This window comes from Myripristis murdjan, chromosome 4, assembly GCF_902150065.1.
Source record: "Myripristis murdjan chromosome 4, fMyrMur1.1, whole genome shotgun sequence".
In the NCBI taxonomy this organism is placed as follows: domain Eukaryota; kingdom Metazoa; phylum Chordata; class Actinopteri; order Holocentriformes; family Holocentridae; genus Myripristis; species Myripristis murdjan.
In genome coordinates, this window is record NC_043983.1 from 23,525,874 (window position 1) to 23,553,218 (window position 27,345).

Below are 27,345 nucleotides of genomic sequence, written 5' to 3' on the forward strand. Positions count from 1 at the left end.
GTTGTATCCACCTTGTATCTTCAAAAAAAATTTCAGTGTACAATGGTGTTTTGAAGGGGCTCATCAATCCAAGAAGTGGCACAGAAACATATAAATCTTTAACTTAAGTTACCGAAAAGCACTATGAGGTACTATGAGGGTTGATTTAATATATAAATAAATAAATAAGCACAACATTTATGTGAGCTGGCCTCATGATGAGACACATCTAAGCGTTTGCACATCTTCCACAAACTTTTGTCAGCCGAGTCTTAACGTCATCGCTTAAATTGACCCTTTTCAAATTTTGCATAGTGCACCTTTAATGTAATATAGCTGTGTGAAAGCTTTGCAGCTCCAAGAAGTCTTCTTTTCACAAGCTCAGAAAAAAACGGTCACACAGGATTTCACAAGGCCAAAAGTTTGCAGAACATTCTCAACTCCTAGAGGAAAATATTATGCAGCGGTGTGCCATTTTTCACCCAACGATGACAATATGTAACAAGGGCTTCACCCCTAATCTAAAGTCAGTGATGGTGGATTGTGCCGTCATTAAGTGAGTGGGTGAGAGCACAAAGTGGATGTGATAGGCCATTTGATTGAGGTCAAACCTCTTCTTTGCTCTCCTACGCCAATAACATCCCATCCTCCTGACCTCTCTGTAGGCCAACTGGTGTCAGAAAGCTCAGGAGAGAGGTGTCAGGTCAGCTTGGCAGCGTCCCAGAACAGAGGGAGAGAATAGAGAGATGTAGAGAGCCGGGGATGAGAAGGGATATGGAGTGGCTGTGACGGGTGAGCTAATGGCTTTGAGAAAGAAAGGCACGTTGACGAGGGCGCAGGCTGTGATCTCTTTATACAGCTTAGAGCGGGACAACTTATTCAAATGAGAAACGGATGCAGGGAGTAAATGAGTTGACCTGAAACCCCTGGGTCACTGCCCCCTGTGTGTGTATGTGTGCGTAGAGTGTGTGTGTATGTGTGTATCATCGCATCCACCCCCACACTGATTGACAGCCTCTGTCATTGTCTAATAATGGTTTGGGTATTTTTCCCAGGCACTGAAAAACTCCCCTCTCCACAAGCTTGGGTATGTATTGGCTGTTGGCTATTAGCTGATCCTCTCTCAAAGAGAAAACTAATACTCAAAGTCTTAAAATATGCTAAAATGTCAACAGCAGAGATTGGTAGAGGCTCTTTATACTTCCAAAAAAGTGACTATTAAAATTCCAGAAGCAATCGTGCATTACACCGTGTTTGACTTCCTTATCGCTCTTCTATTACTCCATCAGCGTGCCTTCACAAGGCAAATGTGTTTCAATGCATATTTCATAACAAACATATCTGCAATCACATTTTCACCGCTGAGATTAGATAAGAGCTTTCACACAGACCTTTTCTTTAGATGTTGGATCAAGGTTAAAGCAAGGGTTTAATAACTGCGACTTATAAAATTCTGAAGCAAGTTTGAAGTGTAATCGTCAAGAGAAAACCATTATAAAAGATAAGATCCTTTGGTTCAGTGATTTCTCATCATGACCCAATCACACCAGCAAAAACGGCGAAGAGGTATTACACCTTAAAGCAATCACGGCCAGAGCAGTCACACATGAACACAAGCTCAAGGCTGTAATATTAATCTGGATGTCTATAGAGTGAGCCTTACATGATAAACTGCAAAATATCTTCTCAGCCTCTTGGATATGAGTGTCCGCCAGGGGTTATAACAATCATGTTCCAGTCTAAAAAAGCTTTGATGAACTCGGTGGCTAAACACAGCACATAGAGAGAGAGAGAGAAAGAGAGAGAAAGAGCAAAATGGAATGATAATTGTATCATCTGCTCTAATGGCAGCTATTACAACAATAGCGATGGTGACCTGAAGCGATGGGGGGGGGGCGAGGCAGGCAGGCCCTCTCGGATGACCTCTGCTCGGGAAAGGGCAAGCTCAGGCAAGAGTCAGGGCGTCAGGGGCTCACCACCTCGTCTGGCCTCCTGAACCCTCCATTCACAGGCTAACACAACAGCCAGGCATCGCTGTGACCCTGTGGGTGTGACACTCAACCTTTGCCTTAACCTCCTGACCGCCGGTCACAGCTGCAGCTGACCGGCTAGGGCAGGTCAGGGCAGAGGGGGGAGGCTGAAAGGGGGAGGAAGGGATGGGGATGATGGAGAGATCAGTGAGGAGAGGGGGGAAAGATGCAAGAGAGGACATGAAAGGGTGACGATGGAGAGATGGAGGCAGGGGCGAAGGATAAAAAGAGTAGATGGGGAGATATGATTGGAGATAATCAGTGTTTTATGTGTGAGAGAGAGAAGCTGGAGTACAGAGAGAGAGATGGCAAGGAAAAGTGTGAAAGTGCAAAGAGGACAAATGGGCAGGCCGTCCATTTTGTGCGTACATCAGCCATTGTCCCGGCCCCATCCCCCTTCTCTCTGAGCATTGTCACAACAACGTGGCCAGGAACGGATTTATAGAGTTGGCTTGTGCGGGAAAAAAGGGCATGTGCACTCAGGAGGTCAGCCTCGAGGTCCTCAGTGTGCTCAGTCCTTGAGTCAGCCTACACATTCATGACAGCTATTTCTCTGAGTGAAATACGAGGGGGAGAAACGTGGCATGTGGTGAGTGGATCCCGTTGAACGAGCCATGCTTTGGATCCTCTTCTTTACAGAATTTATTGGTTTGGGTTCAGGTCGTAAGTCACTGTTGTAAGAGCTGAAAAGTCATAATTGACAGTCCTCTCTCTTATTTCCTCTACATATTAACCTCCCAGTTATTAGGAGGTAAATGTGACAGATAGATGCATGTATACATACATACCGTATATACATGTTTTATTTTATCCCGGCAGATAAAAAAGCAACACAGCAAGAAATCATTTTCAAGCTACTTAATCCTCATAAACAGAAAATTATAATTAAAAACACAATTAAAGACATTTGTACAACGCAACAGTTGAATGTGGTTGTGATGAAACAGCAATCAGTATGGTGCCGGGCTGTAACTCCACGTACTGTAGATAATTTTCCGTATGTATTCAGCAGTGATTAGTATATTTAAATTAGCATAATTTTGCAGCTGAAATTCAACAGAGATGCAGATTGCAGCTGATTGATTGATGTGGATCCTCTAGGCGGTTATTAAAGTGATTGCATCTCACAGAACTGTCTCCTCCCTCTTCGGCTCCATGGCCTCCAGCGTGGCCTTCAGCGCCTCGATCTGGCTCTGCTGGCTCTCTCTCTCCGACCCGGCCGCCACCTTCTGCTCCAGCCTCCACACCTGCTCCCGGTACTTCCTGCGAGCGTTCCGGTACAACCCCACCGCTTTACTGGAAACGAAACACCGCGAGATATAGTATACCACAAACACATAATTCGCTTTACTGTGATAACACTGCAGAGACACTGATGCTTTTGAGTTTTTCACTCTTTCGTTGGGTGTGCTGTGAGATGACGGTGAACCAAGATGAAGCAGAAGCACAGAAGATGAATGGAGCAGAACAGTTATGGAACGGTTTGCCGTGGTCATTTGGCTGGAACAGAATGAAACAGCGATTGTGGGTCGTTGCTACGGAGACAACACATGTCTGTAGAGCTATAAAGTGTGTCACACTGGCTTGAAAACTGAGAGGACATGTTGGCTACTTGATAAAAGCAACCACTGATTGGTTAAAAATTCCTCAATTCCCCTCCATCTGCAAGGCAGCAGAGATGAGACTCCGCTGCTTGTTGGATCGATGCTGTAAAACCTCAGCAAGTCAGCAACTCACTACAATTCGGTTTAAATGGAAGTTAGCCCGGTACAATCAATGGCCAACCGTCCTGCTGAGATGATGTGAAAGGGAGAGTCCATCCTACTTCAATTCAGGTTTTGTGAATGAAACTGTCTTTGCAATGTGTACCTGTGAGCCTGCATGAGCCGAGCGATCTGCTCTTTACTCTGCCTCCTGTGGGAGGCGCTGTCAGGGAGGCACGTGTTCATCGACTCACGCACCAGAGCCAGCCTCTTCTTCAGAGCTTGTTCCCTGAGCAAAAAAACAAACAAACAATCAAGTAGACAACATAATGATACTCAGGGAGCCTGCTCACATGGAGCTGTAAGGATCCTTGATGTGTCAATAAGTGCAGACTGTCATAGCAGTCTATTTTTATGTAGGCCTGGGTCAAATATTTGTGCTCAGATGTATGTCTTCAGGGTGTGTCCTTGTCCTCTGAATGACCCTGATGTGGATATTAACAGTAATCTTTTCTTTTCCCCGCTCAGGATTTGAGATTAGTGAAAAAGAGAGAGGATGCTCTCTCAAAAATGCCAGAAATAAATGATTACTCACCCTCCCTTACATAGATCTGAAAGACTGTCACAGAGTATTTGATAGACCCCCGCACTCGTAATGAGCCATAGGAGAGAACTAGAAGCCATGTATGTCCAAAGTCTGCATTTCTGCTGATAGCGTTCCTAAGCAACAGTCCAAAACCAGGCAACAGATGCCATTAAGAACACACTGACAACCATCAGTTACCTTCAGGTGCATTCACTGTAAAACCACAGATTTGGCCGGATTACTTTACAGCCCCATGTTGTTTCTTATCAGCTGATGCACCAGAAATTTGGTTCTTTGTGAAGCGTTAACACAAAGCAGTCAACAAACACAGACACAGCCTAATTTGTAAAGATGAGATTTTGGTCAGCCTGAGCACAAAGCAGTTCTTTACCTGTGCAGAACAGCCTGCAGCTCTCTCAGCGTGGCCTTGCTGCGTGGACCAGGCACATCCCCATCAGCACCCAGTTTAGCTGCATTCTCACAGAGCCTCTGAAACATAACATTCAATTAGGATTAGCTTTGAGCTTGAGAGAAAACCTCCCCATCTATTTCATATTCATTTGGCTGCTCCACAGACAAAGTTTTTTTTTTTTTTTTTTTAATCTAAAGGGAAAGGACTGAGGAGAACAGAGTGGCGTTTATTAAGCCACCTGGGAAGAAACTGTGATTTCGATTAAACAGCTTACAGGACAAACTTGATAGAGGCCGCTGAGTGTGCAAGACATGAGAGACTCGTAGTCTGACCAAGTGAATCCAGGTAGAAGCTTCCTGATTTGACCTTTTAAATCCACTTCAGCCACAAAGGAGAAATGTTGATGAGGGGGAGAGGACAGGTTTAGCAGGATTTTCAACCACTGAGACAAATGGGACGGATTATGCAAAAAAATGTGCACAAGATGTTTCGTAATGGCCTGTGCACTCAGGACGCCCAGGAGGTCCTCAACACTTCACAGAAGGCTTTACTAACCTAAAATAGCTCTTTCTCAATTCTCAGCCCTCACTTATCTACCTGAGTTTGTTCTGAATCTGCATTGTTTGATAATGACAGAGGTGTGAAGCGCTGTCTAAATCTGTGCTGCAGCAGCAGAACAGCCCAGCAGAAGACCTTGTGGAACCAAAATATCTCCCTTGGCCTGGAGGGATTCTGCTTTGGTAGATGTTTGATTTCCCATGTGGGACAGCCAGATTTGAATCTGGTCTGTCACACTAGACCAACCTCCTGCTCCCTCATGCTCAGTTCACCTTGATTCTGTATTATTTGGAAATGACAGACGTCTATATTTCTGTAGGAACCCGCCCCACCCGTCGCTCAGCCTTGCGGTCCTCCCGCTCCTCTCTCAGGCTCTCTGAAACGAGAGCTCCAGCTGCATCCTGCGCCTTCTGGGACATTAAACTCCACTCCAGCCGCCGCCGCTCCTTCTCCATGAGGCGGATGAGACCTCGCAGCTCTGACATCTCCTCCTGGACACAGGCAGTTATGCACACTTCCAAAGTCAGCGAAACTTTTGTGGAACACATTTCAAACAAGTGAAAAAAGGCGCAAGACATACATATCCCAAAGTGTCACCACCTCTTTTGAGGCTGCTTAAACACATGGGATGTCAAATGAAGCATCCCAAAAGTAATTCAAATATTTCAAATGATTTGGGAAATATATTTTTGCTCATTTCTGGCCCACAGGACCCAGTAATTAATCTGCTAATTAAGACCCATTGAAACCATGCTTTACCAGTGTCCTCTGTTTCAGTCCTGTCCCACAAAAGGTCATTGCTCACTGATCTCAGTAGATGAGGCGGGGATCTTCCAGAACAGTCTCATTCTAATGCAATATATACAGGCAAAGCTGTATGTGTTGGGATAGTGAGCTAAGGGTAGCCTTCTCTTTGTTTATTTGTCTGCAGAGTAGTGATTTTTTGAGGTTTTCATTGCACCAACCGAGATGTTAAAACACAGGTTCTAAACATGAAGCTGCAACAGTTCCCATTTATTATGAAATATAAAAGATCTCACCCTGACACTGATGAGCTGAAAAAGCAGGGCAGCCTTCTCCTTCTTTGAGTCAGGAGGGCTGTCGTTGTCTGCAGCCCCGTGACCCCCTCTCGTCCCGGGCACATTGCCGGTGTCGGGACTCAGTTTGGCCTCTCCACGTGGACCTCGTTTAGGCAGGCAAATAGCTGCCCGGTCCTTTTTCAGACGCTCAATTTGCTGATGAAGAGCAGCTTCTCGTTCGACCATCTCAGACGGCCTGTATGATAGTAGGGGGTGAGTTACTAGTCAAAAAAAGTGGAGAAAAATGTGTGAATTCAAAGTTTAGCTGCTCTGTCATCTTTGTAATCTTTTCCCTTCCTTTATTGTTTTTGCAGTTTCACCAAATTATCTATCTATGCACACTATTTTAAACTACCTCTGCCCTGTGTGACTCTGTGGCTCAATCTCCTCTGTGCCCCCTGCTGCTGAGAAGGAAGTCGACAGCTCCTCAGCTCCCAGGTTCCTGAGCTGGGCTGCTGGACTGCCGGGCTGCAGCCTGTCGGCGTCTGGCTCTGAGAAGATGAAAACTCACTGTGAGTCTATGTTTGGAGTGTGTGTATGTGTGTGTGTGTGTGTGTGTGTGTGTGTGTGTGTGTGTGTGTGTGTGTGTGTGCATCCTTGCATGTGAATGTGTGCATATGCTGAGATGTAAACAGTTGTAGATGAGTGGTATTTAAACACCTGCTGAGTCTGTCCGAAGTGGAGCTCCCTGCTGCTTCTTAGCCTCATAAAGCGACAGCAGCTCACTGTAGGCATCCTCACATTCCTCACTGTCAGTCAAAACCACAAAACACAAAACTCAGACAAACCACATGATAGGAATACAAACTGATAATGCTAGACTGCTGGTATGTTATTCTTTTCTGCCGTTCTTTAATTTATAAAGTCAAGTGAATACTGTTGTCAGAGAGTGTGTTTATGTGTGTACAGTGCATGTTGTATGTGGACATATGGCTTTATGCTGGTGTGACGTGTGTTTTCTGCGTGTACCAGTATCTGAGGGCCATCTGCAGGGCAGAGCAATCAGCCTCATATCTGCTCAAGGCCAAACTGATCTGCTCTGACTCCCCCTTCCTTCGCTCTAGAGCTGCAGTCAGACGTTCGTTCTTAGCCTTCAGCCTCTCGATGCACCTGGGACACAGCGAGGAGGATGGGGGGTCAGGAGACAGAACTGGAGGGAGCACTCATAACTAACATTGCCATTTTAATTATCCAAATGTTTCCTGAAAGCAGAGCCCCTCCAGAAGCTGGAAAAAATGGTTGAGCTCAAATGAAGTTTACGGAGTAGAAGAACCACCACTTTTTTGGCTAAGTAATGTTGAACTGAAGCCCAATGAAACTGATAGTGGCTACAAGGTTAAGAGAGGAGGTAACTAACATAATATGATGTAAGCTAGGTCTCCTTCCAAATTCAATCCAGCCATACTGGCCTCAAGCTTAATTAAATGGGCCTACGTGACTAAATGAATGAATACATAATACAATAAATATACTACAAATAATGAAGAAATCATTGCCATATATTTCTATGTTCCCATCTTTATGGAATGAAAATCAGATAACTGGGAAACTTGAATACCAAAATGAAACCCTGGTCAAAATAAAAAATACAAAAATGATGGTGACGTTCAAAAGTCAGCAGGCTAATAACTAACATCCTCCTACTTAGATGGCTATGTGCAAGAATGATTAGTTGAAACTGGAGGTTCAGCTAGGCTAATTAGATAAGCTAAATAACTTAGTATGGGTTGGCCAGACTTCACAATAGGAAGTACCTCCTGTATACCCCTTGTCTTCTTCACTGCACTTCAGGCAGAGTTAAGAGATGGGTGATGGGTGGGACCTAGGCCCTACCCATCAAGGTTTATCTCACCCAATGAAATTACTTCTTCCTTGCAGGTACCTGCCCCCAAGAAATGTTTGCGTAGGTAAAATCCTCATTTGCATAGCTCACAATCTTGTGGACATACTGTAGTATTTTGGTGATCATCCAGACATGCTGCCATTTGAACTGTGTCGTGGTATAAATGATCCCCTTATAGACATAAAGAAATAACCTTACAGTGTTTCACATACATGTATCCAGTTATGTGAATACACAGATGTTTAATATCCTGAACTGGGCCTCAAACTCACGTGTTTAGTCTTTCTGTCTCACTCTCAAGGCCGACGGGGCTCGAACAGGGGCTGCCGCCGGAGGCACTGCCTGAGCTGCTGGGGGCTGATGGAAATGGAAAGGGGTCCCCACCAGCAGATAGAGGAGGCAAAGCTCTGGTGGCCCTTCTGAGGATCAGCGGGGAACCAGGGAAGGGGGAAGAGGCCCAGCCTGGACTCAGAGCCCCACCAGTGGCACTAGCTGAGGGGCTGTAGGAGGGAGAGAGACTGCCGGATCTCCAGGCCTTATGGAGACTCACCGGCTGGGACACAAAGGAAGCCTCTGATCTCATGAATCATGACACTCATACACATTAAGGTTATTGCTGCATTACTACAATCTTGCAGTATTTCAGTCTAGAAATTCAATTGTTTCGGCTAAACTGAAGGTATGTAAACTTATGGGCGAATTTCCTTCCAAAGTTGACCATGCAACATGAGCCAAAGCATTTTCTGGTATTGATTAGTCACAATTCTATGACTCACTATGACTCACTTGCCAGGGACCAATAAACAAAGACAAGATGTAAAGCATAATTGTTATAAGACTAGCCAGAGTGTGTCAGCGGAGTTAAATAGCTTACACCTCTTAAATCAGTTTACCCTTCTGGCTTCTTTAGTTTTCCCAATCCCGCAGTATCAGTGATAGCACTATTAATTAACCCTGTGTTAATCTTACCTTCTCCTGCTGTCTGCTCTTCTCTTCTCCCCCACTTTGTGCTCCATCTAGCTCCCTCCGGTGGCTCTGCGAGGATCTCCTGCGATCTCGGTGCCTGTGCAGATCCAGATCCAGGATATCCCTCTGGTTCTGCTGACGCTCCTCATTTGGCAAGTCTTTTGGGCATGAAATCCCAAACTCTCTCTCCATCTCCTCCAGTATCTGAAACCAGTGTGCAACATTTAATGAAAGGGAACAAAAATCTTTCAAAACTATGCCAAACACAACTTTGCTTGACAACTGTACCAGGAGAAATATTCACGGCATTCTCGGGGCCTATAGTATCTTTACTGGAGAGCAAATAATTGGTAACTGTGAAAATCTGCAATTGTGATTTATATCAAAATCTCAACAGAGTGAGGGAACAAGGGGTTAAGATGCTGATGGTGCAGCACGTGAATTAATTATGAAGTGTGTGTTACTGTTTTCTGACCTGGGTGGCCTTAACCCAGGTCTCATGGGCTGCTACGAGATGCTCCGTCTGCTTTTCCCGATCAGATGCCGTGATGGGAATGGCCCAGGACCTTCTACAGCTGATTGAGTCCTCCACTGCTGACAGCACCTCCTGCAGTTTTGACCATGTTGCGCCACTGCCCCCTAGAGGGAGAAAAGTAGAGGTGCAAACAGTTTTTAATTTGTGATTGTTGAATCATATTTGTTTTGGTTCATCTTAACTGCAGCACAGTTCAGCACAGCTGAGCACATGCATCATGGATGGTGCGGCACAAAAAATTACAAGATCTGTGAGGAAGTCTTTGATTTAGGCAATAAGGCAGTTCTTACTCAGTGACCTTACATACAGGAGGATGTCATTTACAGTAGTATACAGCCACCAAAATAGTTTTACCATCACAACAATAATTTTAAAAAATGGATATGGAGATAGATTAAGTGTGAGAAGTTACTTTTGCTGTTTTCAGCTTGTTGTTCATCAACGCCTAGGCATACTTTGACTTGTTGTCTTTTACAGATCAAGAACAAATCTGTTGAATAATACAGGAGTTGCCCTTTTGGAAAGTAAAATAAAGTACTTTTTGGTTTTGCCTGGTAAAGAAAAAAAGTGCACAGTATCAAGATTCATAAGGGATGACTGAATGCAGAAGTGTGAAACCTGTGCCAACCTCTTTTTGTTCCTGGAGGTTTGGATGTGGCAGCAGAAGCAGTTTTTCTCTCTGGACCAGAGGAGACCAGCCTGTGGGACAGGAGGTCAGGAACCACAGGTCTGGATGGGCCTCGTGGTTTAAGGTCCCCTGGATCACTGAGGAACAACAGCATCATTTATTCATTCTTTTAAAAATGAACTATGGTGGAGGACTACATGAGAGCAAACAATGTAGGTTTCTCAGTTGCCACCAAAGCACTGTTCTGGTTGAAGGAACCTTTCACAGTCATATGCATCTTAGTGAAGCCACAGTGGTGTGTGTTCCACATATAAATAAATCCACACATCTCATACAGCTCAATGATTTTACCTTGGTGCCTTTAGTGCCCCCATTTTCTTGTTCAGGTCAGCGATGATGCTGAGCAAAGTGGCCACTTCGGCCTCACACTGGGCCACCTCCGCTGGAGAAGGTTCAGGGTTTGCCGCAGCGTCAAAGCCCACAGGGTCAAAGGTTATATGGTCAAGTGGGGCTGTTACCTCTCTGCCACGGCTGGACCCAGAGTCCAGGCTTGCACACCTGACAAGTTCAGTATCCTGCAGAGAGACAGGGATGTGCTTGGATGATTTGGATCCTGGGGTTGCTGCACCCTCAGAGCTTGAATTGTCAAAATGAGACTGATTCAAGTCATTATTTTAGCAGCATTTAGTCGTTTGTCATGGATAAACTTAGCTGAATGATCCATCAGAGTGTATTCATATGCAAGAAGTCTGTTATGCTTTTGAAACGGAGATTATTGTTGGGCTTTTTAACAGCTATTGTTCTGAGCAGCGGAAACTGAGGAAACTAAAACATCCTGAAACTAAACTTCCTGCTCAGAAAGCATTTGCGGCACAAACCGTCTTTTGTTGCATTCTGAAACTGTCGGCTAAGTGCCCCAGATCTACAATGTGAGCTGAGAATAAATGTCACATTCTTTAATTCTGCTGTAACCTAGATCAATAGCCTGCAAATATGCAAAAAAAAAAAAGTTTTTAACTTAAATATTTTTATCACAAAAATTGCAGACAACCACCTGATCAAATGATTGGTCAGATCAGGATAAAATTCAAAAATCACATTAAACACACGAGAATTTGCCTCAGTGACAGATATTGCTATCACACAGCTGTCGCGGCACTATCTCACACCAAGAATCACACAATTTCTTATAGTTCTAACATTTTCCAGATAATATATTTTACACACTGTGAGTCTTAGACGTGTGTTCAGCTTATACTTGATGAGGTATGCCCACTGTTCTCAATGGATCTGACAGGTTTACTTTCCAGGTGATGCAACACTCAGCACATGAAGTCACACATTTCTAAGCCAATCATAATAACACTTGATGATAACCTACCTCCATATTTCAGATCTCGGTGTCAGCAGCAGTGATTCAGTGCCCGTTCCTGCTGTTTCCTGTCCACAAACATGTGAAAACGTGCACAGCTGTAAGGTCGCTGCTGTCCTGTTGTGTGACTGCAGCTTTACTGTCCTGTTCGCCTGTCCCGTCCACAGTCTCTTTCTCTCTCCCTCCCCTTGGTCTCTCTCTGACCACGTTACTGTGTTGTGGAGGCTTTGTGTTCTGTTCAGGATATCTCTGAGACAGATAGTGTTTAGTGTGGTGAATGAAGCAAGTGGAAAACTTTCACATAGTCATCCCCACCCATTCCCTGTCACATTGTATCCCTTCCTGTTTTGTCCAGGGATTGTTACCTAACACGCATACCACCACTGGTGTAATCTGTATCCTCAGGCTAAAAATAATTGAAATATATAACATGAAATGTACTTTTAGATATACATATATGTAGTTGCAGTTAATTTGCTTGGCTTAATATTGATAATATTTATGGTAAATGTGTGATAAACCATGAGTGACCAAACTTTGCAGTTACATTGGAAATCTCACACACCACTCAGCTATAATAACATACAGTATTTATGTTTTGGACTGTAATTCAATTAATATTATGATATTAATGTCCCCTTGTCCTTTCATCCAAACAAATGAGATAAAATTTCTGATTCTTCTCTATTCTTCTCTATGCAGCTATATATTGTTATTATTATTATTTGTTATTTCCAGTATCAGTAGCTGATTGTCCATTAACCTGAAGCCATATTGAACCTTTACATACATACACAAGAAAGAGACAGGAGGAATGACAAATGTTAAGAAAAGTCTGCTCTATACAAATTATCTGCATTTGTATAGGATGGTGGAACAGGATGAGGGACTTTAAATATGTTAAATGTGCAGGAAATTTTCTCAAAACACTTATTTGACAAATCTCAAAATTATACTGACTGACCCAAAGGGGGCGCTGTGGAAACAGAGAGACCCTTGCGACTGAATGGTGAGGTCTGCATCATTCAGTATGTTTCCTTTTTTTTTTTTTTTTTTTACCACTACTCCTACTAATACTAAGCTACACACTACTACACCTCATCTACTATCACTAATAAAAAATACTACTATTACCTTTACTACTAACTACTTTTAGTGCTACTAAAAGTACCACTTCACTAATAAAGGGTTTATATGTTCAGTTAAACACAGCATGTTTCATATTTTTCACTCCGTTTCTGCTCAGAAATTATAGTAACTGATGGAGATTATTATGTTTAGTAACAAGGTTATAAGAAAGAACATGGGACTTGAACTACATTACCCATAATGCTATGGGTCATTGCCGTTCCTCATTCGTCTACTTCCGGGGAGGAAGTTTGTCCCGTTCAAAACAAATGTTAGCTCGTTCATAAGATATTTTTCAACTTTCAGTGAGTTATGCGCTGTTTCAAAATATAGAAGCGCTGCTCTTATTAAGAACGTAAGTCTGGTTGTTCGTTTTAACATTAAACATTTAACACCTGGAGAGCTGGTAGTTTTAATCTGTTTTTTGTTGGAAGTCGCTAATGCTAAAAGCTAAGACTGCTACTGCGTTGTCATCTATTAGACATCACATTGTCCAAAGAACAGCCTGTATTTACATTAGTCTGCTCGACACATAGTTTACAGCAGGGAACCAGTGTTTTTCCTTTAATTATCCAAGCTGTAAAGCATCACTGATATGATAAACTCAGGCTGTCTCAGTTACATACAGTGATTTCTGCTCGAGTTAGGTACAGCCAAAACTTAATTATGCGCTGTTTTGAAGCAGCTTGTAATCGTTTAGGATTAGGGTTGGGATCTAAATGTAGACTTGCAATGATAAAGTCAGCGTATGTTTGTATGTGGGGTGTAGACTGCACACTTCTGAGCTGCTCTCCTGTGCCCATTCAGTTTCAATGGTTAGTTGTAAATGACTCTACCAGAGACCAGATGGTGCATCTTCATTGTTGTTACTCTTTTCTGTTTATTTGCGTTGGACTAAAACATCTATATGTATGTAAAGAAACCCGATGACCCAGCCAGCCAATGAAATTCACAATCTCCATTTCCCTAGCGACCTGTGTATCCATGGAGACCCCAGAGCCCGGCCCAGCAGACGGAGAGGAGCGCATGGTGGAGCTGCGACCACGGACACGCTCCAACCCTGAAGGTGCTGAGGACCGTCGCAGCAGCACCGGCAGCCTCGGAGGCAACAGTAACCCCAACACCCCTCAGCCTGCGGTGGGCAGCCGCGTCGAGGGCGAAGGGGAGGCCTCGACCAGCGACAGTCCCCCTAGCTCCACCACCACGACTGTCTCGGCGGCCACAGCCCAGACCGCTGCCCCGGCCGCGGCGGGGGGGACTGCAGCCAATGCCTCGGTGCCACTTTCGACTGCCGCTGTTGCAGCTAAAGAGAGGCCGAAGCCCACACAGCAGCCCCCGCTCACGACTCCCATCCCCCCTCCAGAGTACCACCTCAGAGCCCCCCGCGTCAACTGCCCGGAGAAAGTGGTAAACCTGCATGACAGTTTTGATGCTTGATATCTTGCATGTAATTTAAGACTCATTTGTGCAGTTGCAGTTGCAGCCGATATGGATCATGCTGTGTCTGCAGGTGTGAAATACAGGTGTTTTCAGTAACCCTCTGATGTTCCTCACGTCAGATCATCTGCTTAGACCTCTCAGAAGAGATGTCTTTACAGAAGTTGGAGTCTTTTAATGGGTAAGCTGCAGTTACTTTGGTTTTTGTTAAGTAGTCTGTCATACCTGTTGTGAATCACAGAGAAGAATCTAAGAGAAGTTTAGACATCATCTGGGATTCCTAATATTGTAATAGTAATATGGCAGGTTTTTGTTTTTTACTGGTTTTAAACACTGCATTACAATAAAGGGGTGCAGTTTTCTGAACCTGTTAGATCGCTGTAGCTCCTCTTTTAATTGCCTGCTTGGCCATCACAGCCGCATCACCAATGATTCTTTATGAATAATGTTGTAGCTGTCTCATGGCACCACCGGTAATTATCCCTACAATAACTTTATTCAAAAATAGCCAACGATATTGTGTTGATTTTATCCCCCAGCCCCACTGTGTAGTTTTGAGTTTGATTTGATGGTTATGTGGCCAATTTCTTTGTCTTTCTATCCAGATCTAAAACCAACGCCCTGAACATATCTCAGAAGATGATCGAGATGTTTGTCAGAACAAAACACAAGATTGACAAGCGGCACGAGTTTGCTTTGGTTGTGGTGAATGACGACGCTCTCTGGGTGAGTCCAGGAGCTTTTTAATCTGCACACAATGTCAGGCAGAAACTCTTCCATCTGTGTAGTATAGTTCACACTTCAATTTAATATTATCCTCTTCTCTCATTTGTGTGTGTGTGTGTGTGTGTGTGTGTGTGTGTGTGTGTGTCAGCTGTCAGGTTTTACCTCGGACCCACGGGAGTTGTGCAGTTGTCTGTATGACCTGGAGACCAACGTATGCGAGTCATTCAGTATCCTTTTACTTAAAACTGATTCTTAAACACTGTCGCCTGTCATCTTTCTGAATATAAAATATTTCTTTCCATTATTAAAAAAAAAAAAAATCAAATCAGCACACAGAGACAGAAACCTCGGCCAAGCTGTATAATCCCTTACGTCAACATAACACACCTGCATCTTTCCATGAAGCTTTGATATTGCCCAAAATGTGAATTTTGACCTCTGGGTGACCTTGGCCTTGGTCTTTGACCTAGACACCTAGAAAAATTTAAACAGCTTATCCTTCACTTATTACCACTCTGCCCATGAAGTTGGATTCAAATCCCTCCATTAGCTTTTGATGACCTCATCAGCATGACCTCCATCCACTTTTGATGATAAATTTGTGACGGCTGTGGTTTTTCCTTAACTTTCTTTTTAGATCTGGAAGATCTTCTTAATGTAATGTAAGTGCTGCCCAACTACAGTCTTTAAAAATCTCTACTATAATGCTGTCACTTGGGAAACAGTTTCCATTTTGGGCTAAAAAAAAAAACAAAAAAAAACAAGTAACATGAAAGCGCTTGAGCTCACCTGATGCCTTGCTCTGCTGCCTTCACAGCCGTCAGAAGATTGAGCTTCCAATGATGGAGAATGTTCAGACCATCCCTCCTCCATATGTGGTGCGGACCTTGCTAATTTACAGTCGACATGCAGGACAGCTGCAGTTCAACCCCTCTGAGGCCGTTAGTGTAAGGACAGCACTGCAAAAATATCTTGTTTTTATTTCCTTTCATTAAATATCATGGATTGTTTCCAACTTGAGTGAGACTGGTTGGAGGGGATGTCAGATGTCTGTTTTGAACAGCTCACCATATATAACATATTTGCAGTGAACTGAAGACCTTGCCACTCTTGTGCCCTCCTACAGAAAATGCTGCAGTCTCCATACTTCTTCTTTGATGTGGTCTACCTCCACAACGGGGCGGAGGAGCAGGGGGATGAGAGCAGCTGGAGGGTGAGTGGAGAAGCGGATGAAGGGCGGACAGGCAATTCAGATGATGTACCGTTGCATAACATACAGTCTGCTGTAGTTGGAACAAGTTTCTCTGGTCTGCCCTGGTGTATTATTAGAGATCTACAGCAGCACCAGAAAACATCAGATAAGCATCTGCTGTCAGTAGCGGACTGTCTGTTGTTTACTTGAGAGCGCTCATAGATTTAGATGTAATTTCTTATTTTTATTAGCTACTGCTGGTACTACTACTGTCTTATGCTAATCAGAGTGAGCATGGGGTTACATGTCAAAACACTTTCAGTGCAATATTTCAGCTCTTCAGAGCACAGTGAAATGTCATGTAATGCATATGGGATGTTCAAATGCTGCATCGCAACATGTAAATGTCGTTTCTCCTACTTGACGGATCACCAGGTCAATGAGCTGCCACATCAGGCTAAAGAAATTCATAATTGTTTTGATAGCAATATTTTTCTGCTTTTAATGGCAATAGAAACCTACTCTTCAGCTTAATGCAAGAATTTACTAAATGAAGTTTTAATATAATGTAGGTGAAACCTCAGGAACAGGCTCTTACAATAGGAGAGCCCTTGGAAGCCTGCATGAAGATTTAAAATAATAGGCCTAAAAATTCACAGTCATGATGCCACACTGATATTTTAGTCCAAGCTCAGGAAAATAAAGTTCTGCAATAAATCATGCACACCAAATTCATGTAGTGCAAGGTCAGAGAAATGTTATCTTATTTACTTGTTACAACCTGTTTACTTAACTTGAATATAGAGCACACAACAATTTGCAAATAAATGTAATTAAAAACTGCATAGTGCCCACTTTGCCCTTCAGCTGAAGCCAGTCACACTAATGTCTTCCTGTATGCTGTGTCAGATCAGGTTTGTGTGTGTGCGTGCGTGTGCGTGCGTGTGTGTGCGTGTGTGTGTGGCCTGAAAAATAATCTGGGGGAAATAGTGAACAGTGTCCAATTCTCCTGCGTTCACTGTATTTGTGTTTTGTCCAGGAAAACTACACCTCGTTCTGCAACCTTGACTCCAAGGGAATGTGCTACCGCTTCGAGGTTTCTCTGAGCGGACCTGCCATCGAGCTGCACAACTGCATGGCCAAACTTCTGTCCCACCCCTTACAGAGGCCTTTCCAGAGCCACGCATCCTACAGCCTCCTGGAGGGGGACGACCCCCAGGACATTGAGGCTACTGTCTAACACAGGCCCCGTCATAAAGCCCTGGCTCTCTGGGAAATGAACATACATGCTGGTTCATCAGCAAATCCTACTGTTTCCCAAGTACATCTTTCTTCTGAATGTTTTTGTTTCCCGTTAACTTAAAAAATGAAAGGCAAGGGTTTACATCCTGGCCTTTCTTCCTGCCAAGCACTAAAGCCGCTCTCTCACCGTGTGGTACAGCTCAACTTGACTCAACGTTGCTCGTTTTTGTCTGTTTGTTTGTTTCCATTGGGGCAAAAGTTGTGGATAGTACCCGGTTCTTTATTTGGCATCACCTCCATCAAGGTCCCAAGGTAGCTGAGCCAACACTAAAAGGTGATGTGAAAACACTGCAGACCACTGATTGGTCACAGTGAATCATCAACTAGAATTATCGCCGCGTCATCATTGTGCGGCTGAGCTCTGATGTAGGATTTCCCAAACTCTCCTCCTTTTTTTTTTTCCAGCGGTCTCTTGTCTCCCTGCCGTCAGCCTCTTCTGAAACAAAAATCGTCTCCTTGCTGTGACAAACAGCCACATAACAAGAATCCAGAGCGCTAGCCCTTCAATTTCCCCCATCGTTCCTGTGTGTGTTGCATTGCAGATGACCTCACGGCTGCTTCGTGCGACTCTGCAGAGGAAACCAAAGTCCAGAGAAGTACCTGGAATCAAAAGCAAGGAGAGTCAAGTCAGGTTGAGCCGTGCCAGGTGGTGGAAAAGTGGCTTAATACAGCTATTGTGGTTAACTAAGAGGACGATTGAGTGATTTTTGATTAGTTGATCCAGGCTATGAAAAAGATTCTGGGCCTCCTGTCGTGAGCTGTAAAACCACAGAGTGTCTGTTGATGGGACTTTAGAGCTGGACGACTGAGGAGTGGGAAACAAGAAGGAGAGAGGCGAGAACAGCATGAAAAAGGAAAAACAGTGGTGAAAGATGACTTTATTTAACTAAGTCCCTAACCATTTGTGTTTTCTGTCAAATCTGGTCACGCTGATCTTGTCACAAGTCTTAAAGGATGAAATCCCCAAAAACAAAACTGCAGTACCTGTGACCTTTTCCATGCTTGGCCTTTTTAGACTCGTGTGATATACTGTCACATAAAGGTTGCTGTATAATCTGTACCTACACCTTCTATGGCTTTGTCTTTTCACTGTACTTTGTTTCCACCTCCCTTGCCTGTTTTATCATTTTTTTATTTTATGAAAATTCGTTTTAGTCATTTGTTCACTGCTTACTCTTGTTTATTAGTGACACAACGAAAGAATGTATAGAGATGTAGGTGTGAGGTGTGGCCTTACTACATTTGTCTTTTTTTTTTCCAATCATTGATGGGTTGAACTATGAAAATGGCACCTGCCAATCCAACTGCACTTGAAACGCACTGTACAGATGTCCATTTTAAAGTTGATTCTCAAGATTAAAAGACACATGTTTAATCCCATACATGTTCTTCTGGATTCGATGCTCGATGCATGTTGTGTTTGTGCTTTCTACGTTTTCATCAGGTGATGGCAGCACATGCCTTCTTGAGATGGAGTGTGCCGGCTGGATGTCTAACTTTGAATTCAAAGATCTTGTCAAAGACCCACCGTGGTGTTTGAGGTTAGAGAGGAACATCCTCTGTCTCATATTTATATATATAGAGCTTTATTCCAAACTGACAATGTAGATGAATAATTTGTATGCTGGCATTTTCTTCCTCACCTTTCTTTCTTCAGAAACTACACAAGCTGTCATCACTTTCAGGATCTATGTTAGTTGTGCCTGTGTCAATCCTTTGAAAATTCCTCAAAAGCAGAAAGTTATACACCTTAAATCATAGCATGAAAATGAGTATTACCATCATAGTTGTAAACAATATCTCCAATCAAAACCTGTTTTTTCAAGGGTTTTAATCTGCTGTTATCTTAATAGGTGTTTTTATCTTGGTTTTCGAGCAATAGGCTTCCTGTTTTTGCTCAAAGGTTTATCAGATCTCTGTCCCAACTCCTGACACTCACCCATTTTCTGTCACTCCTAACTTACCTTCATAAATTAGGTTTTCCGGTGAGGACAGGTTGTCAGGGAGACAATGGGGAGCAGGAAAACCCCAGGCTCAGAGGACTCTTCCCCTTTCACACTCCTCCCAGACCGACCTGACTGCTCCTCACGTCATCACTGCAGATAACAGCGTGGGGGGGTCAAATGTGTCCACAGCCGCCTGTACTGCAGGGAATATTTGTTATTCCCTCATGCCTAAAGAATGACAGGTCCCTATTGTTTTCATTTTTTCACTCCTCCACTGCCATGCCTCCTTTCCGTGCTTGCTTGGGACAGGATATGGTGTGGGGGGTTCTGTTTGTTTTGGGTTTTTGTGTTTTCATACATGGTTTATATTGTTCACCCACGGCCAGTGGAATGTGATCAAGAATTGTGTGACATTCTGCAGCAGCTATATTTGTACCTGGCACTGAGGAGCGATCTTTCCTGGTGTCTTTTATATCACGTGCAGAGTATGCAGTTAAAAAAGTGTGTCAGTCCGTTTTTCCATTCGGTCATACCACGTCTTTGATCTTTATTACCCGACACTGGTAACTAATGGCACCTCACAAGCAAAGATAGATGATTATTTGCCCTGTTTGTCTACTGTGCAGCACATGAAACACAAGTGTGATAGATGTTATGGTTTTCCCCACTGTGAGACTGAGGACTAGTCCACACAGGTAATTAGATTTCTAGCAATAATATGTTTGAGTGCAGTTATTCCAGTTTTTGAGGAAAGATGCTCGCACACTGGATCAATGTGCCCAATTTTTTTTATTTTACATACAGCCTGTGTAACATTTTGACATCAAGTCTTGATCAAGCATACTTTATATGCCAATACACCTGGGAAATAGGCTGATAGGCTGTGTATACGCTATGATTTTGCAATTATAACTATCTTTTTTTTAATCTATTAATCTATTTTAATCTATTTTTTCATTACCTAAAATTGCATGCCTTGTTTGTGTTATAAATCCTCCACTCTCAGCACCCTCCAGCTGAGCAGGAATCACAGCGGCTTGTGATTTGGAGGTGATGCCAGATGCCCTGTGTAACCACAAGGTGAGGTCGTGATGACTTTAGCAGCGCTGCAGCGGGAGCCGGTGATTCACAGGGAGGGAGGGGAGAGAGGGATTGACTGGGAGGGGTGAGCCAGGATGGAGTGGAAGTGTGCCTCCAGCAGCATTTATAAACATGGCCCCTTGCACACCTAAGGGTCATTGTTTACATCCATCCATACATGACATTTTTCCTCTATATTTCTGCAGTCTGACAGTCTATAGAAGAAGGGGAAATAAACACATCTCAGACTTTTTTCCCCACTTCAGCTTGACAGTGATCGTCTTGAGGCTTCAGCACCTGTTTGGTAGAGGAGAAACACGTTGGAGGGAAACCTCAGGGATTTAAAACCACCAAGCGATTCTTGTTCAGATTTTGTAAACCCTCTGCCAACATTTCGCCTCCAACAGCCATGTACAGCTCCAGCTACTCCCGGGCCAAGTTTGGCCTGGACGCGAGGGAGCCTCTTCACAAGCCCAAAGGGAAGAGCTGCGGCTACTACATGAGGATCGTCTTCTTCTTCTCCTCCTTGATCCAGTCTCTGATCATAATCAGCCTGGTGTTGTTCCTGATCTACGGCCAACCAGAGAAGACTGCTGAGGAGAAGAGGGTCAAGGTCAGTCTTTTGGGCTTGTTTACAGCATCTTAAAAAACAGCAAATTGAACCTTTTCTTGCAAAAGTCAGATCTTGTCATTAGTGATAAACTGTACCCCATGTGACTTTGCCCATCTTAAAAAGCCTAAAAAGATAAGACTTTCCCACAGATCCAAATACTTTGTGTTTTGTTTGGTATGTCAGTTATCGAGAGACTCATTTGTGCGATGGCCTTTGATCTCACTCTTGGCCTCAGTCTGTTTGTTAAGGCAGCATCAATCATCATGAGGTTCGTTGATGCCCTCATGACAAATAACATTGCTTTACTGCCATAGTCTGTTATTTCTTTGTCTTTCCTCTGACAGCATTTTCTAAACACTGTAAGCGCTATACAGATACAATGGCTACGATGAATGAATATTAATTAGTATTTTTTTTTCGAAGGAGCTGGAGCTGAACTTCAACAAGCTGAGTGAGAACAACATCAAACTGAGGAAGGAGAAAGGCGAGCTGGGAGCTCAGCTGGGAGCGCGCACAGCAGAGAAAGCTGCTCTGGAGAAAGAGCTGGAGAAAGTGAAGACTGAAGCCAACACCACAGTCACTCAGCTTCAGCAGAAAATAGTGAGCGCATATTACTGGGTTTACATAACTGACGTGAATATTGATTCATTATGGATTATTGAATGGTCTGTTTTGGAAAAGTGAGCAGCAGGTATTTGCCAAGATGTTTGGAAAGAGGAGCTCTCATGCAGTTTACCCCGACTCTTCATTATCTTTGTAAAATTGTTTTTTTGCTACAATAAAATTAATGTAAGTTAAATGTACTATATTTAGAGTTTTGATCAGAATCAGAATCAGAAATGCTTAATTAATTAGGGGAAATTGTGTAAATTATACAAGATTATGTTGCCTTGATTATTATATTATTTAAGTAAAACCCAGAAATCGTTAATCAGACAGTCTGTTGTTTTCAACTGCTAATGAGTGAAATGATCCACCAACTTGCAGTAACAGGCAGTTAATTTCACTTGTAAATGTGGATGTTTTCCTCCCTTCTCAGATCCAGTGTGAGGCAGATAAAAGGTTGGCACTGACACGCTCCACACCAGTGGTCCACTGTCCCACCACTCCCATCCAGCCCCCTGTTGTTGTCACCACTGGCAGTACGTACATTTTCTGGGCAGACTTTAGACCTAATGCTGTGTTACTACTACAAGAGAATTGGATTTTTGTTTTTATGATGGACATGTTTCATTATGTAATTAATTTTACATTTAGAGAAAATAAATTTGCATACAGAGATTACAGTTTCTAGGCGGATGAGAAATGGGCGTTGTTGCAGCAACAGGACACAGCAAAATGAGAAGACTATTAATACAAAATAGAATAAGGGTCTTAATAATAGTGCAGTTGTCTATTTAAATTTTCCTGTGATGACACCGTTTTCTCCAGGTGAAATAAAGACTTTGCAGAGCCTCAACGCCCAGCAAAGAGCCATGATCAGCCTCATTGAAGCGAACTTCACCCAGACGGTTCATTATCTGAGCCAGGAGAGGGACAACGCCCTCAAGGACCGAGACGCGCACCACCAGGACGCCATCACGCTGCGCAGGGACAACAGCGTCCTGAACGAGCAGCTGACCACCTACACCAGGTCTGTACAGCCTCTGTCTGTTTATCTCTGTGAATTTTGGGCGGGGGAAATGACAAATAGATGGAAGAAGATAGAAAATCTTTGTTCGATTCCTGACCAGAAAGTGCAAGGAGGACTTTGCCCGCTCTCTGGAGGGCATCCAGACGGTGACGAGCAGTTTCCTGACGAGGATCAACAGCCTGTTTCCCCACCAGCTGACCTTTCACCTCACCTGTGAGAAACAGCAGGAGCAAATGGACAAGATAAGGACCAGCTGCACCAACCTGTCCAAAGACGTGGAGGATAAGTTCCAGAAGTACTTAGACAATGTGGGCAACAAGGTGAGCGTGCACATGGTGTGTTTTCTGCTTTTTGTTTGTAGGTATGTGTGTGTGTGTGTGTGTGTGTGTGTGTGTGTGATCCTTCCATCCAGTGCATGCTAGCCGCACAATATCCCGCAAAGGATGAAGTGATAGATAAAGTCTATAAGTGAATGAAATAGCTTGGCTGAGCAGCTTGTGTAGATAGAACTAGAATAGACTAGACTAGACTTTATTCTATCAAGGATCCACCAAATTAGTTCTGCATTAAATTACAGACCTCGCTTATTAAAAATTAATATTTTGCCCTGTAAAACCTTATCTGAAAACATTTTTGTTGTAAGATATAGTACAGAATTTTAAATGTGTCTACTGTAGATTAGAACGGTTTTCAAGTGTTTCAAATGTTTCAGACTCCTGAAGTTGATTTTCAATAAGCCGCGAATCCCCATTCAGAGCGATTTTGCCTTTAGGACCCTGATATGAAAAGATAATTTGGTATTTTGTGTATACATTAAAAAGTTTATTTGTCATATTTTGTCACATGGACAAATATATTTTAAGTGGTGGGATTAAACATAATATTAAAATAGGCTCTTATCCGTTTTTTTGTGTTGTAAAAATGCCTGCTTAACTAAATTATGGCAAACTTAAACTATTTCTCATTTTGCTGTAGGACCCTTAGAAGCCCCTCAAGGTCTCCTGGGGGTCCCCAGAGCCAACTTTGAAAACTGCTGGGTTAGCGGATAACAACAGAGTGAGGGTTGAAAGCTCTGAGCAAAATGTCATCCTGATACATGCTCTTACTATACTTATTTTCCCAGAGCAAAAATTATAATGAAATTAAATTGTTGCTCAATTTTTTTGGGGAACCCTCTGGATTTCTCCAAGGACACCTGAGGGTCCCTGGATCCCCCAAAGCTCAGTGTATGAGGTTCCTATCTAGCCAAGCCCACTTTCAGAGTTGATGAAATATGCCAGAAAACAGACGGGGCGGGAAACCCTTTTTTTTAGGGGCAGAAACCGGCGCTCCTCATTGTTGGTGATAAATCTTGCTAAAGAGACAGATGACCCCTGAGGCAAAGGCAGGGTCAGAGCAGGGGCAAAATGTGTGTGTGGCACTGCTGATACAGCACAGTGCAGGACAGCTCGGCCACAAATCCTCAGCACGTTTTTTTATTTTTAATTTTTATACAACACTCACCTTGACATGAACAGGCTCCATTAAGTAAGCGCTAACTTTCGCTGCCTCTGGAGTGTGTATTCACCATGGGTGCTCACCCTTTTCTTTTCTAACTTTATTTATCAGTAATTAACATGCAGGGAAATCACCTGGAAATTGCAAATAGCACCAAAAAAGCTTGCATAGCTCGGGGGCGCCCCGGTGGCTCACATGATAAAGCGTGTTCCACTTATCAAGGCTGAGTCCTCGCTGCAGCGGCCCGGGTTCAGTTTCAGTCAAAAACCCTTTACTGCCTGCCTCTCTCTCCTGCCTTTCCTGTCTCTCTGTCCTGTCACTTATCTGGCTATAGCCCACCGATTTAGCATCATACATCGTAAAACATAATTAGCAATCATTCAGCATCATGGGTCGCTACTGTCCCTCAGGGAGCCCTTATTCTATAAATCATCTTTATATCAGGCCTGCAGCACACCCTTCATTCAGTGACGCTGAGGAAAGTGAACAAACTCGGAACATTGTTCTTACAGTAAACATTCAGGTAGACATAAATAGACACCTAGTAAACAACAAACAGGAACTATGGTATAAAACGCACCATCTGGAAACACATTTTGGTTCAGTGATGTTGCGTGCTTTCAACCCTGTCAGTCATGTCAAGTGTTGGTCTCTTTCCGCTCTATATATATCTCACTCTGTATATATAAATCTCTCTCCATATATCCCATCATGCCTCTAACTTTCCACTGTGGGCTGTATCTTCTGTTTTGTCCAAGCATCAAGTAAAAAAAAATATATATATATACATATATATATATATATATATATATATATACACACACACACATATATATATATATATATTCCTTCTATCCTCCAGGTGGCCGACATCCAAGCCCAGTCCAGTCGCCTGGAGGTGCAGACCTCGCACCTGACCGCCGACCTGAAGCAGTGTCGCCTCAACAGCAGCCTGACAGTCGCCGAGGCCAGCAGGCAGCTACAGCTGAAACAACAGAAACATGACAACCAGGTAGATAAGTTTTTGTTGTGTTTGTGGGTGGATGGATGTAATTAAATGCATCTACCTGGGTGTGACTGCAGCCAAAAACATTATTACTACTTGTTTTGACTCCAGCCTGCATTATTCCAGAAGGCGTCCTCTGATTCAACACAGACCTTTTACTGATTTTATTTAACATGGTTTTCCCTTAAAATGAGATATTCTCATCGTCTGTTCAGATGGAGGATTTGTTGAGGGTGCAGAACCGACTAAGGGAGGAGAAGAAGCTGCAGTCAGACCGTCTGGCTGTGAGAGAGAGTGAACTTCAGAACCTCAAGGCCAAGATCCAAACGCTCACTGCTCAGGCCAGCTGTAAGGTGATGGCTGGTTTATTATTTTGCACAAAAGGAGGGGAAAGGAGGCTGTCTCTCAGTGGCTTTGAACCTCAGTCAGTTGGGGGCAGATTGTCATTTTGGTTTGTGGACAGTTTTGAAGCATGTCTTTAATCCTACCAGTAGGCTAGTTTAAAAAAAAAAAAATTTTTATGAAGCCTCGGAGCCCCATTTGAAATAAAAAAAGATGCTTTGGTTTGTGTTTAATATTAAATTGTTCTAATGTTGTATTGAACACTGACAAATAGATTTAAAGTGCTGAATTAAATTACATTCAAATTAACCTTTTGAATCCTGAGCAGAAACATGGGGAAAATGTGATTAACAAAATTAACAAAACAAAACCAAAATAATCCCATAACATTATTTAAAAAAAAAAAAAAAAAAAAAAACATTTATAAGAATATTACCCCAAAAATAGCAAAAAATTGCAAAACTATTTTTAAAAATGACATGAAAGCTGTATTTGTAATTATGAAAATGCTATACTCTTGAGATCAGTGATGTGGGATGGACATCAGATTTCTTGTGTTTACTAAATGTTTGTGAAAGCGTTTCATTCGCTGGTTTCGATGATTCTTGTTGAGGGAGATGAGACTCATTCCCTCCACTGTTACTTTCCAAGCCAGTGTGGATCCACAGAGAGCTCACCTGTCTTATCTACAGGTTATCTCTGCGCTTATGAGACTGACTGTCAGTTTGCAGCGAGCCTAACGTGACATGGAAAAGAGATTTACCCCAATTGATTGCATCGACAGAAATAAGGAACTGCACGTGGAGTCAGCAGAAAAGAGGAATCTGAGGGCAGCAGCAGGAAGGGATGGACAGACCAGATAACAGGAGGAAACAGCCAGAAACTTTTTTTTTTTTTTCCCAGGAGTCACAAGTTCACAAAATGCCTTTTTCAAAATCCTTTGGAATAAATGCACGCCACTGTGTTTGAGTAGGTGTACGCACAATCTGACCACACTGTGGAACTCATGTGGAATAATGCTTATATATACTCTCATTTTGTCTTTTGCAGCCCGGTGTCCCTAAACCCGCTGCCCTGCAGGTCGCCCCTTATCAGAGCAAACAGACTGGGACCAGCTGGCCTTTTGTTGGAGCACCTGGCATCAGGAAAACTCCCACGGTACACCCACACTTTATGTTAAGATAGACACCTGCCCGGTCACTTTGTAGCACAGCATACAGTCAGCTTTATGGACTGCATTAACGTTACATTGGATTTTTTGTTTGTGCAAGAAATTAAAATTTTGCTGATGCTTAATTCAAACTACAATTATTGTTTTCTCTTCCAGGTGAGATGAGACGGACAGGAGGGTCAGTGAGACGAGGCCAAGTGACCAATATAATGCTTTTTTATTTTTTCTGACCACAACACATCCTCAAACATTTTCTGTATATAGCCCCCAGTTCTGACACCGGATTAATGTGGACATGTGTTATGCCATTGATCTGTTTATACCTGACTTATCTTTAACTGGACTGGAGCATCGGATGAATAACTACAAATAAAAGCCTTGGTATCACCAAGACTCAGGTTAATGTACAAATGTCCATGACACTGGTGTAAATAGTTCCTATGGTGTGTCAGTGGTGTATGAATATGAGAAAACAGATCCTGGAAAATGCTCTTCTGATTTATGACTGGGTTCAAATGAAATTAAGTGAAGCATTTGCTCATTTAAATTAATAAACCTTAATCTGTGCATCCATTTGTCCT

General features: G+C 43.1%; 3 protein-coding genes across 4 annotated transcripts; 2 read left to right on the top strand and 1 right to left on the bottom strand.

The window, feature by feature from the left end:
* Window positions 1-2,828: 2,828 nt before the first annotated feature.
* ushbp1 (Usher syndrome 1C binding protein 1) lies at window positions 2,829-11,877 on the bottom strand. Of its 2 annotated transcripts, XM_030049085.1 has the most exons (14): window positions 11,701-11,877; window positions 10,671-10,894; window positions 10,320-10,456; window positions 9,632-9,795; window positions 9,160-9,360; window positions 8,463-8,743; window positions 7,317-7,457; window positions 7,008-7,096; window positions 6,703-6,838; window positions 6,309-6,543; window positions 5,601-5,759; window positions 4,690-4,787; window positions 3,879-4,001; window positions 2,829-3,305 (listed from the first exon to the last, which is right to left on the bottom strand). In XM_030049085.1, the coding sequence occupies exons 1-14, from the start codon at window positions 11,704-11,706 to the stop codon at window positions 3,134-3,136; spliced, it is 2,166 nt and encodes a 721-aa protein (XP_029904945.1). In that variant the 5' UTR covers window positions 11,707-11,877; the 3' UTR covers window positions 2,829-3,133. The 2 variants fall into 2 exon arrangements, with proteins under 2 accessions (XP_029904945.1, XP_029904946.1); XM_030049086.1 differs by lacking the exon at window positions 5,601-5,759.
* A 1,164-nt stretch (window positions 11,878-13,041) lies between these two features.
* On the top strand, window positions 13,042-18,858 carry babam1 (BRISC and BRCA1 A complex member 1). Its single transcript, XM_030049114.1, has 9 exons — window positions 13,042-13,174; window positions 13,790-14,226; window positions 14,379-14,437; window positions 14,862-14,982; window positions 15,131-15,209; window positions 15,620-15,644; window positions 15,800-15,929; window positions 16,109-16,195; window positions 17,214-18,858. Exons 2-9 carry the CDS (start codon window positions 13,804-13,806, stop codon window positions 17,412-17,414), a joined length of 1,125 nt encoding a protein of 374 aa, XP_029904974.1. The 5' UTR covers window positions 13,042-13,174; window positions 13,790-13,803; the 3' UTR covers window positions 17,415-18,858.
* A 1,798-nt stretch (window positions 18,859-20,656) lies between these two features.
* plvapb (plasmalemma vesicle associated protein b) lies at window positions 20,657-27,326 on the top strand. The gene is made up of 9 exons (XM_030049107.1): window positions 20,657-21,115; window positions 21,539-21,715; window positions 22,155-22,257; window positions 22,547-22,748; window positions 22,849-23,068; window positions 25,108-25,257; window positions 25,467-25,604; window positions 26,644-26,751; window positions 26,921-27,326. Exons 1-9 carry the CDS (start codon window positions 20,912-20,914, stop codon window positions 26,927-26,929), a joined length of 1,311 nt encoding a protein of 436 aa, XP_029904967.1. The 5' UTR covers window positions 20,657-20,911; the 3' UTR covers window positions 26,930-27,326.
* Window positions 27,327-27,345: the final 19 nt, after the last annotated feature.

Bases quoted from the DNA above. Each gene is read 5' to 3' on its own strand.
- babam1 (XM_030049114.1), top strand. From the start codon at position 13,804: ATGGAGACCCCAGAGCCCGGCCCAGCAGACGGAGAGGAGCGCATGGTG. The intron at 14,438-14,861 runs GTAAGCTGCAGT...CTTTCTATCCAG, and splicing joins AAGTTGGAGTCTTTTAATGG to ATCTAAAACCAACGCCCTGA. The intron at 14,983-15,130 runs GTGAGTCCAGGA...TGTGTGTGTCAG, and splicing joins TGAATGACGACGCTCTCTGG to CTGTCAGGTTTTACCTCGGA.
- plvapb (XM_030049107.1), top strand. From the start codon at position 20,912: ATGTACAGCTCCAGCTACTCCCGGGCCAAGTTTGGCCTGGACGCGAGG. The intron at 21,116-21,538 runs GTCAGTCTTTTG...TTTTTTTCGAAG, and splicing joins CTGAGGAGAAGAGGGTCAAG to GAGCTGGAGCTGAACTTCAA. The intron at 21,716-22,154 runs GTGAGCGCATAT...CTCCCTTCTCAG, and splicing joins CTCAGCTTCAGCAGAAAATA to ATCCAGTGTGAGGCAGATAA.
- ushbp1 (XM_030049085.1), bottom strand. The intron at 6,544-6,702 runs GTAGTTTAAAAT...ACTATCATACAG, and splicing joins CAGAGTCACACAGGGCAGAG to GCCGTCTGAGATGGTCGAAC. The intron at 4,788-5,600 runs GTGGGGCGGGTT...GTTATGTTTCAG, and splicing joins ACCGCAAGGCTGAGCGACGG to AGGCTCTGTGAGAATGCAGC.